Consider the following 12177-nt stretch of genomic DNA (forward strand, 5'->3'; position numbering starts at 1 on the left):
GATCACCCACTCACACTAATAGATCGCCCGCAGATCCGACGTCAGATCACATCCCAAGTGCAGTGTTTACATCTGTTCTCTACCCTAAACACCCACTAATTACCCATCAATCACCCCCTATCACCACCTGTCACTGTTACCCATCAGATCAGACCCTAATCTGCCCCTTGTGGGCACCCAATCGCCCACCCATCAATCACCCCCCGTCAATGCCACCCATCAATCACCCCCTGTCAATGCCACCCATCAATCAGCCCCTGTCAATGCCACCCATCAATCAGCCCCTGTCAATGCCACCCATCAATCAGCCCCTAACCTGCCCCTTGCGGGCAATCTGATCACCCACCCACAACATCAGATTGCCCCAGACCTACCCTCAGATCACCTCCAAAGTGCATTGTTTACATCTGTTCTGCCATCTAATCATCCACTGATCACCCATCAATCAGCCCCTGTCACTGCTACCCATCAGATTAGACTCCTATCTGCCCCTAGGGCACTTTATCACCCACCCACACCCTCAGAACGCCCTCAGACCCCAGCCCTGATCACCTCGCCAATGCATTGCTTGCATCTATTTCCCCCCTCTAATCACACCTTGAGACACCCATCAATCACCTCCTGTCACCCCCTAGCACACCTACCATCAGATCAGGCCCTAATTTGCCCCGTGTGGGCTCCTGATCACTCGGCCAAACCCTCAGACCCCCTTCCGATCACCTCCCCAGTGCATTGATTGCATCCATTTTCCCCTCTAACCACCCCGAGACACTCATCAATCACCTCCTGTCACCAGCCTAGCACTCCTATCCATCAGATCAGGCTCAATACAACCTGTCATCTAAGAGGCCACCCTGCTTATGACCGGTTCCACAAAATTTGCCCCCTCATAGACCACCTGTCATCAAAATTTGCAGATGCTTATACCCCTGAACAGTCATTTTGAGAAATTTGGTTTCCAGACTACTCACGGTTTTGGGCCCGTAAAATGCCAGGGCAGTATAGGAACCCCACAAGTGACCCCATTTTAGAAAAAAAGACACCCCAAGTTATTCTGTTAGGTGTATGACGAGTTCATAGAAGATTTTATTTTTTGTCAACAGTTAGCGGAAATTGATTTTTATATACATGTGTGGCACTTTTTTGCACCCTAAGTGCGCTAAGGGGCCCAAAGTCCAATGAGTACCTTTAGGATTTCACAGGTCATTTTGCGACATTTGGTTTCAAGACTACTCCTCACTGTTTAGGGCCCCTAAAATGCCAGGGCAGTATAGGAACCCCACAAATTACCCCATTTTAGAAAGAAGACACCCAAAGGTATTCCGTTAGGAGTATGGTGAGTTCATAGAAGATTTTATTTTTTGTCACAAGTTAGTGGAAAATGACACTTTGTGAAAAAACACAATTAAAATCAAATTGTTTTTTTACAAAGTGTCATTTTCCGCTAACTTGTGACAAAAAAAAAAAAAAAATCTTCTATGAACTTACCATACACCTAACGGAATACCTTGGGGTGTCTTCTTTCTAAAATGGGGTCATTTGTGGGGTTCCTATACTGCCCTGGCATTTTAGGGGCCCTAAACCGTGAGGAGTAGTCTTGAAACCAAATGTCGCAAAATGACCTGTGAAATCCTAAAGGTACTCATTGGACTTTGGGCCCCTTAACGCACTTAGGGTGCAAAAAAGTGCCACACATGTGGTATCGCCGTACTCAGGAGAAGTAGTATAATGTGTTTTGGGGTGTATTTTTACACACACTCATGCTGAGTGGGAGAAATATCTCTGTAAATAGACAATTGTGTGTAAAAAAAATAAATAAAAAAATTGTCATTTACGGAGATATTTCTCCCACCCATCATGGGTATGTGTAAAAATACACCCCAAAACACATTATACTACTTCTCCTGAGTACGGCAATACCACATGTGTGGCACTTTTTTGCAGCCTAACTGCGCTAAGGGGCCCAAAGTCCAATGAGCATCTTTAGGCTTTACAGGGGTGCTTACAATTAGGCACCCCCCAAAATGCCAGGACAGTGAATACACCCCACAAATGACCCCATTTTGGAAAGTAGACACTTCAAGGTATTCAGAGAGGAGCATAGTGAGTCCGTGGCAGATTTCATTTTTTTTTTGTCGCAAGTTAGAAGAAATGGAAACTTTTTTTTTTTTGTCACAAAGTGTCATTTTCCGCTAACTTGTGACAAAAAATAAATTCTTCCATGAACTCACCATGCCTCTCACTGAATACTTTGGGCTGTCTTCTTTCCAAAATGGGGTCATTTGGGGGTACTTATACTATCCTGGAATTTTAGCACCTCATGAAACATGACAGGTTGTTAGAAAAGGCAGAGATGCTTCAAAATGGGAAAATTCACTTTTGGCACTATAGTTTGTAAACGCTATAACTTTTACCCAATCCAATAAATATATACTGAATGTTTTTTTTTTTTATCAAAGACATGTAGCAGAATAACTTTTGCGCTTAAATGTATAGGAAATTTTACTTTATTTGAAAAATGTCAGCACAAAAAGTTAAAAAAGTCATTTTTTTGACAAAATTCATGTCTTTTTTGATGAATATAATAAAAAGTAAAACCTGCAGCAGCAATCAAATAGCACCAAAAGAAAGCTGCATTAGTGACAAAAAAAAGGAGGTAAAATTCATTTAGGTGGTAGGTTGTATTACCGGGGAATAAACCGTGAAAGCTGCAGTGGTCTGAATGGAAAAAAAGGCTCTGGTCCTTAAGGGGCGAAAAGACTGTGGTCCTCAAGTGGTTAAAACATACCTGAATGGACTTGGGGCATGAGAACATAAACACAGATACATAGTGAACTAATCCTATTTTTTTTTTTTTTTTTTGCAAATGTATTGAAACTGTTAAATAACTCTGAGGGCTGGTTCACATTGGGGCGATTCTGCTGCTGCAATGTATCCCTATGGATAAATTCACATTGCAGCGGTTGCAATTTCGATTCATCGCAAACACGCTGCATGCAGCGTTTTGGGGGAGATTGTGCTGTGATTCCCATTCTATTGAATAGGAATCACAAGATTTTATTTTTAAATCGCGAGTCAAACACGATCACGGTCTAGCGGCGCTCCAAGCGCTGAGTGTGAACTAGCCCAGAGTGATTTTATCTATGCAAATTAAGCAGTTGCCCAGCAGTCAAATTTAGCCTTGGCTTCCCTGAAAAACAAACAGATGGGCCCCTTATCAATCATTCACAGATATAGATTTCTACTTCTATATTGCACTGCTAAATGGTATAGGCATTTTTAGGAGTTTGGCAGGTGTTTTCATTGCAAACTGATTGCTGATGGAAAGAGTTAAAGAAAGCCAAAAGGTGTTTTTAAGGCCTCTTTCCCATGAGCAGTTGCTAGGCAATGAAAAGCCTCTCCACCTCGCACAACTGCTTGCTGCTGCCTGGCAAATGTTTACGGCTGCTTGGTAACTGCTTGCTGAACACACAGTTCAACTGCCCATGGAAAAGAGGCCTAAAAGGTGCAGCCAGGTAAATGCTAGCTATGAACATCAGTGTAAGGCCTCTTTTCCACAGACTTGATAGGCAATGAAATGCCTCTCAAACTCTCACAACTGCCTGGTAACTGCTTGTTGCTGCCTGGTAACTGCTTGCTGAGCACAAAGCTCAACAGTCCGTGGTAAAGCGGCCTCAATGGTCCCATATGCAACACATGCAAATTTCACAGCTAAGCATTTACTCGCACAGAAGCTTAAAAACACCAATGTAAAGAAGACCCAACATTGCAAACAATGTTTATAGTGATTTCATAAGTAAGAACAAAAATAAATTACCTCTTGAGTTTTCAGTTGACTTTTTATAGCAACAGGTGGAGTCTTTGGTCTAACAGTTTCTAGAATTTAATTATAAAATAAAAATTAGTGCAATAGCAGCCTGAGATAGCAAATGATCAATCATTCGGGATGGCCAATCAGATGCAGATTTATGTAAATCTTTATGCAAACATATGCTGCTTGAAAATGGACCAATCAATTTAAACCTGAGTGTGACTTGATTGGTCCATTTTCAAGCTGCATATATTTGCATAAAAATGTACAAAAAAGTACATGAGCTCAGAAATATTTGCATCGGATTGATCATTCATATCAATCAATACCCCAGTAGTAGTGGTAGTAATTGTTTCACTACCTTGTACAAAGGTAGCTGCTGTTCAACGACTAAATTCTTTGTTCTGTTACTAAAGGTGCATACACACATCAGACTATAGTCTTTGGAAAATGAAAGATCACAGACCAATCTTACCACCCTTCATGTAGTATGAGAGCCATCCTCTACACAGTCTTTTCTATGGAGCTGAACTCCCCATCAGAAAAAAATCTTTGCAAGATGCTGCACACAAAGATGCTGTACAGACACAAAAGATCAGTATCTGCAAAAGATCTGTTCCTGCCAAAAATCCATTCCTGCAAATTGCATTCATAGTCTATGAGATCTGCAGATCATCATACACACCTTGTTTAACAGACATTCATCTGCAGATCAGACAATCATCCGCAGATCTGAAAATCCATCCTGGTGGATCTGATCTGCAGATGAATGTCAGTTAAATCATGTGTGTGGCCTAGTGCACACCAGAGCGGTTCGGCTGTGTTTTGCGATCCGCTTGCGGGTGCGGATCCGCTAGGGTAATGTATTTCAATGGGCTGGTGCACACCAGAGCGGGAGGCGTTTTGCAGAAACGCATACTCCCGGGCTGCTGCAGATTTTGGATTGCGGAGGCGTTTCTGCCTCAATGTTAAGTATAGGAAAAACGCAAACCGCTCTGAAAAACGGCACTTCAGAGCGGTTTGACAGGCGGTTTTTGTTACAGTAGCTGTTCAGTAACAGTTTTACTGTAACAATACATGAAATCTACTACACCAAAAACGCTTCCCAAAACCGCAAAACGCTAGCTGAAACGCTACAGAAAAATAAGAAAAAGCGTTTCAAAATCTGCTAGCATTTTGCGGATCTGCTAGCGTTTTTTGGTGTGCACCAGGCCTGTATGCTAGTATGTGGTTTGCAAAGGTGCTTTAGTTGTGAATACTTTTGAATTCACAATATGTCTGCATAAATGTAATCGATTAGATTTAAAAGAAAGAAAAAAACTAAGAAGTAGATTATGAAAACCTCCCAAAAAAAACACTTCAGAATATCATGCCTGTTAATTTATTTACCGAGGAAAAAAAAAAATCTGAAATGACATTTATGTGGAGCAAAACTTAAGTGCCCATCTAGAACTATCTAACTAGGTATTCTGAACTGTTCTAGCAAATTCTGCAGGAAGATGTCAGCGTTTCCTGTGGACTGCAGTTGAGGCCGGTTTTACATGGTGTTTGCGTAGTAGTGCAGTGGGAATGCGATGCTCCTGCCATATCCCACCGCAAGAAAACAACAATCATATGACCCTGCAGCAGTGTGCAGACAGGGTCATATGCATAGTACCGTCCCCTGCTCAGTGACATACTCCCTGCTGGGAAGGAAGTATGTCACTGGGATTCCCATTGCCCGGGCGCTGCAATGTGCTCTGTCGTTTACACTACATCACTACATGCGTCACCCATAGACTTTCATTACACCAAGCATGATTCATTAAGCTTGGTGCTCGCGGTAACATGCTGTTGCCCTTGCATTGGCTCGGATACTTCCGGTGCATCAAAAGGGACCGCAATAAGTGTGAAAGTCTCCATAGACTTTCATAGTTTTTGCAACCCCTTGGGGCAAAATAGGGCAAAGCAGGTTTACCGTTCTTGTACAAAAGGGGCCTCAGAGTTAAATCTCACTAAAATGACCCCAAGCTGATGTACAGGACGTTCCAGTTACCAGAAACATTTTGTGCAATTAGTGCTGCCTCAGGAGCACTAAAACTATGGGCCACATACTTTTCATCTACCAAAAGGTCTCTTCTGACCAAGAATAAACATAATGCTTTTGGAATGGTTTGCAAAACTGGAATCTAGTTTATGTTTTAGGTCATATGTATGCAGAAAGATTGAAAACGCACAATGGTCCATAAACTTTCAAGAACCATCAACTCTAAGGAAGATAGGGACATATTGCAACATGATCTGCATAGGATGGCTATATGGGCACATACATGGCAGATGAAATTCATTGTTGAAAAATGTAAAGTCATGCATTTTGGTCGTACCAATGGTCTAGCACCATACAAAATAAATGGGATACAGTTGGGGACATCAAACTTGGAGAAGGACTTAGGAGTACTCATCGACAACAAGTTAAATAATCGTACTCAATGCCAAGCCGCTGCAGCTAAAGCTAACAAAATTTTGGGATGCATTAAAAGGGAAATAAAAACTCGAGATGCTAGCATAAATATTGCCCCTGTTTAACTCTCTACTAAGGTCACATCTGGAATATAGTTCTGGGCACCACATTACAAAATAGATATTGCAGTTTTAGGACCAGGTGCAGAGACGAACAAAATTGATACGTGGGATGGAAGGTCTCACTTACCAAGAAAGGTTAGATAAACTGGGTTTATTTAGTCTAGAGAAAATACGCCTTAGAGGGGATCTAATTAACATGTATAAATACATCAGAGGGCAATATAATAGCTTGGCGGATGAGCTTTTTGTCCCTAGGCCTTCTCAAAAGACTAGAGGACACGATCTGCGCATGGAGGAAAACCGTTTTAGCCATTTATTTAGGAAAGGGTTCGTTATAGTAAGAGTGATTAAGATATGGAATGCATTGACATAGGAAGTCGTTATGGCAAACTCTATACCTGCATTTAAAGGGGACTTAGATGCTTTCCTTGCGTTGAAAGACATCCATGGCCAGGGTCGGACTGGGACACTAAGGGCCCACAGAGGAAGTTTCAGCCTACCCAGTTAGGTAGGTCTAATATCCCCCCCAGCTTGGTAGGGGGGGGCAGTGGGCACACAGCGGCGGGGAAGCTTCCCCCCCTCCCTCACCTGGAGCCCCCCCCCGTTTAGGTAGGCAGGCCGCAGGCGCAGGTCACAGGTGTCCCACAGCGCAGGAAGGGGGGCAGTGGGCACACAGAGCAGCGGGGAGGGGGGAAGCTTCCCCCCCTCCCTCACCTAGGGGCTCCCCCTTCCGCGCTCCCCCCTCCCTCCAAAATTTCAGCCAGTGGTAGCGAGCGGGGAATAGCTTACTGGCATGAAGACTCTCCTGCAATGCACTGACCAATCACGCTCTTGCAGTACTTCCTGAGAGCGCGATTGGTCAGTGCATTGCAGGAGAGACGGAGACCAGCCAGCGGCACGCAGAGCGATGGATCTCCTCTGATGACTGATGTGTTCATGCCGGTAAGCTATTCCCCGCTCGCTGCCACTGGCTGAAATTTTGGAGGGAGGGGGAGTGCGGAAGGGGGGCCCCTAGGTGAGGGAGGGGGGGAGCTTCCCCCCTCCCTGCCGCTCTGCGTGCCCAATTTCCCCCCTTCCTGCGCTGTGCCGGCTCTGGGGCCCCCAGGAGGTGGGGCCCACCGATGGAATCATCGGCAGTTCGGTGGGTCAGTCCAAGGCTGTCCATGGCTACAATTACTAGGTAATGCCTAATGATGTTGATCCAGGGATTTTATCTGATTGCCATCTGGAGTCGGGAAGGAATTTTTTCCCCTTTTGGGGCTAATTGGACCATGCCTTGTAAAGGTTTTTTCGCCTTCCTCTGGATCAACAGGGATATTTTAGGGAGCAGGCTGGTGTTGTACTTTGGTCTCTGGTTGAACTCGATGGACGTATGTTTTTTTTCAACCAAGATAACTATGTAACCACAGCATCCAATTGCTAAAGACCTTCTCTATAATGGAAGGAAAGACGTTAGACTATAAACAGACACTTAAATATACAGCAAAAGGGATTACTGTTTTTATTGTTAGGTGTTTATCTGAACAAAAGTTATGAAAGCCATTTCTTGTACCTTCTAAATCGCTATCAGCTGGCTTGCCATTGGTCTTGTCAGATTTTCCTGTGGATTGCTGAGCTGCCAATGCCGTTAGTTGTGCAGATTGCTTTATTAGAGATACTCTATAGAAATAGTTTCTCCAGAAGACTTCTTCTTTCACACTGAAAGGAAAAATATAGAATAGTGCCCTAGTGAATTAGTTTTAAGCTATCTAGAAGTTACCACATTTTTCAGGTTTGTTTTGCCATTTGAGTTCATCTACAGAAGACTTCCGATCACTTTAAGTTGAATGACTAGCAATGACAATTCCAGGAATCACTTCAGCACACCTCGAGTGTATATTATACATTCAACAGGTCCTCTTTTAATAGCAAGTTATAGTTACCTGCTGTCTTTACCCCCAAATCCCTCCTGTAGCTTAGGAGCAGCTTGCTTCTGGCACGTAGCCCCAAATAATACCATGGCATTTTTTATGTTTTTCATCAGGGGTCAGGGCTACGCACCGGCAATGACATTGGAGGGGACTGCTCAAAAACAGTTTTACAAGTAGACAAAGACAATAATTCAGTCCATAATTACTAAACAAGGCTCCGCCCACCAGAAGCTACTACTCTTAAAGTGGCCATATACCATTTTTTATTTTAACACAATGGATCATTTTAAACTAAGAAATGAGAAAATCAAATGTTTTGGTTGAATTATGTATGGCCACCTTAACCACTTGAGGACCGTGGGCTTTACCCCCCTTAAGGACCGGCCACTTTTTTTCCATTCAGACCACTGCAGCTTTGACGGTTTATTGCTCGCTCATACAACCTACCACCTAAATGAATTTTGGCTCCTTTTCTTGTCACTAATAAAGCTTTCTTTTGGTGCTATTTGATTGCTCCTGCGATTTTTACTTTTTATTATATTCATCAAAAAAGACATGAATTTTGGCAAAAAAATGATTTTTTTTAACTTTCTGTGCTGACATTTTTCAACTAAAGTAAAATTTCTGTATACATGCAGCGCGAAAAATGTGGACAAACATGTTTTTGATAAAAAAAAAAAAAAAAACCCATTCAGTGTATATTTATTGGTTTGGGTAAAAGTTATAGCGTTTACAAACTATGGTGCAAAAAGTGAATTTTCCCATTTTCAAGCATCTATGACTTTTCTGACCACCTGACATGTTTCATGAGGGGCTAGAATTCCAGGATAGTATAAATACCCCCCAAATGACCCCATTTTGGAAAGAAGACATCCCAAAGTATTCACTGAGAGGCATAGTGAGTTCATAGAAGATATTAATTTTTGTCACAAGTAAGCGGAAAATGACACTTTGTGACAAAAAAAAAAAAGTTTCCATTTCTTCTAACTTGCGACAAAAAAAAAAAAAAAAAAAAAATGAAATCTGCCACGGACTCACCATGCCCCTCTCTGAATACCTTGAAGTGTCTACTTTCCAAAATGGGGTCATTTGTGGGGTGTGTTTACTGTCCTCGCATTTTAGGGGGTGCTAATTTGTAAGCACCCATGTAAAGCCTAAAGGTGCTCATTGGACTTTGGGCCCCTTAGCGCAGTTAGGCTGCAAAAAAGTGCCACACATGTGGTATTGCCGTATTCAGGAGAAGTAGTATAGTGTGTTTTGGGGTGTATTTTTACACATACCCATGCTGGGTGGGAGAAATACCTCTGCAAATGACAATCTTTTGATTTTTTTTTTTTTTTTACACACAATTGTCCATTTACAGAGATCTTTCTCCCACCCAGCATGGGTATGTGTAAAAATACACCCCAAAACACATTGTACTACTTCTCCCGAGTACGGCGATACCACGTGTGTGGCACTTTTTTGCACCCTAACTGCGCTAAGGGGCCCAAAGTCCAATGAGTACCTTTAGGATTTCACAGGTCATTTTGAGAAATTTCGTTTCAAGACTACTCCTCACGGTTTAGGGCCCCTAAAATGCCAGGACAGTATAGGAACCCCACAAATGACCCCATTTTAGAAAGAAGACACCCCAAGGTATTCCGTTAGTAGTACGGTGAGTTCATAGAAGATATTTTTTGTCACAAGTTAGCGGAAAATGACACTTTGTGAAAAAAAAAAACAATAAAAATCAATTTCCGCTAACTTGTGACAAAAAATAAAATCTTCTATGAACTCACCGTACTACTAACAGAATACCTTGGGGTGTCTTCTTTCTAAAATGGAGTCATTTGTGGGGTTCCTATACTGTCCTGGCATTTTAGGGGCCCTAAACCGTGAAGAGTAGTCTTGAAACAAAATTTCTCAAAATGACCTGTGAAATCCTAAAGGTACTCATTGGACTTTGGGCCCCTTAGCGCAGTTAGGGTGCAAAAAAGTGCCACACATGTGGTATCGCCGTACTCGGGAGAAGTAGTACAATGTGTTTTGGGGTGTATTTTTACACATACCCATGCTGGGTGGGAGAAATAACTCTGTAAATGGACAATTGTGTGTAAAAAAAAAAATCAAACAATTGTCATCTACAGAGGTATTTCTCCCACCCAGCATGGGTATGTGTAAAAATACACCCCAAAACACATTATACTACTTCTCCTGAGTACGGCGATACCACATGTGTGACACTTTTTTGCAGCCTAGGTGCGCTAAGGGGCCCAACGTCCTAATCACAGGTCATTTTGAGGCATTTGTTTTCTAGACTACTCCTCACGGTTTAGGGCCCCTAAAATGCCAGGGCAGTATAGGAACCCCACTAATGACCCCATTTTAGAAAGAAGACACCCCAAGGTATTCTGTTAGGAGTATGGTGAGTTCATAGAAGTTTTTATTTTTTTGTCACAAGTTAGCGGAAATTGATTTTAATTGTTTTTTTTTTTCAAAGTGTCATTTTCCGCTAACTTGTGACAAAAAATAAAATCTTCTATGAACTCACCATGCTCCTAACGGAATACGTTTGGGTGTCTTCTTTCTAGAATGGGGTCATTTGTGGGGTTCCTATACTGCCCTGGCATTTTAGGGGCCCTAAACCGTGAGGAGTAGTCTTGAAACAAAAATGACCTGTGAAATCCTAAAGGTACTCATTGGACTTTGGGCCCCTTAGCGCAGTTAGGCTGCAAAAAAGTGCCAATCATGTGGTATCGCCGTACTCGGGAGTAGTATAATGTGTTTTGGGGTGTATTTTTACACATACCCATGCTGGGTGGGAGAAATACCTCTGTAGATGACAATTGTTTGATTTTTTTTTTTACACACAATTGTCCATTTACAGAGAGATTTCTCCCACCCAGCATGGGTATGTGTAAAAATACACCCCAAAACACATTATACTACTTCTCCTGAGTACGGCGATACCACGTGTGACACTTTTTTGCAGCCTAGGTGCGCTAAGGGGCCCAACGTCCTAATCACAGGTCATTTTGAGGCATTTGTTTTCTAGACTACTCCTCACGGTTTAGGGCCCCTAAAATGCCAGGGCAGTATAGGAACCCCACAAGTGACCCCATTTTAGAAAGAAGACACCCCAAGGTATTCCGCTAGGTGTATGGCGAGTTCATAGAAGATTTAATTTTTTGTCACAAGTTAGTGAAAAATGACACTTTGTGAAAAAAAAAAAAAAAAATCAATTTCCGCTAACTGTTGACAAAAAATAAAATCTTCTATGAACTCGTCATACACCTAACAGAATACATTGGGGTGTCCTTTTTCTAAAATGGGGTCAGTTTGTGGGGTTCCTATACCGCCCTGGCATTTTACGGGCCCAAAACCGTGAGTAGTCTGGAAACCAAATGTCTCAAAATGACTGTTCAGGGGTATAAGCATCTGCAAATTTTGATGACAGGTGGTCTATGAGGGGGCGAATTTTGTGGAACCGGTCATATGCAGGGTGGCCTTTTAGATGACAGGTTGTATTGGGCCTGATCTGATGGATAGGAGTGCTAGGGGGGGGGGGGGGGGGTGACAGGAGGTGATTGATGGGTGTCTCAGAGGGTGGTTAGAGGGGAAAATAGATGCAATCAATGCATTGGGGAGGTGATCGGAAGGGGGTCTGAGGGGGATCTGAGGGTTTGGCCGAGTGATCAGGAGCCCACACGGGGCAAATTAGGGCCTGATCTGATGGGTAGGTGTGCTAGGGGGTGACAGAAGGTGATTGATGGGTGTCTCAAGGTGTGATTAGAGGGGGGAATACATGCAAGCAATGCACTGGCGAGGTGATCAGGGCTGGGGCCTGAGGGCATTCTGAGGGTGTGGGCGGGTGATTGAGTGCCCTAGACAAAGACAAGACAAATAACATTT

At 42.9% G+C, this 12177-nt stretch overlaps 1 protein-coding gene across 1 annotated transcript in view; it reads right to left on the minus strand.

Annotated features, from left to right (window-relative positions):
* Nucleotides 1–12177, minus strand: part of SYAP1 (synapse associated protein 1) — a 45153-nt gene that overhangs the window by 14857 nt on the left and 18119 nt on the right. Inside the window, exons 6-7 of the mRNA XM_068265376.1 lie at nt 7926–8071; nt 3818–3876 (exon numbers count right to left, since the gene is read on the minus strand). Of these exons, the coding sequence (XP_068121477.1) occupies nt 3818–3876; nt 7926–8071 (205 nt within the window). The remainder of the gene's footprint in view (nt 1–3817; nt 3877–7925; nt 8072–12177) is intronic.

This window comes from Hyperolius riggenbachi, chromosome 2, assembly GCF_040937935.1.
Source record: "Hyperolius riggenbachi isolate aHypRig1 chromosome 2, aHypRig1.pri, whole genome shotgun sequence".
Taxonomy (NCBI): Eukaryota; Metazoa; Chordata; class Amphibia; order Anura; family Hyperoliidae; genus Hyperolius; species Hyperolius riggenbachi.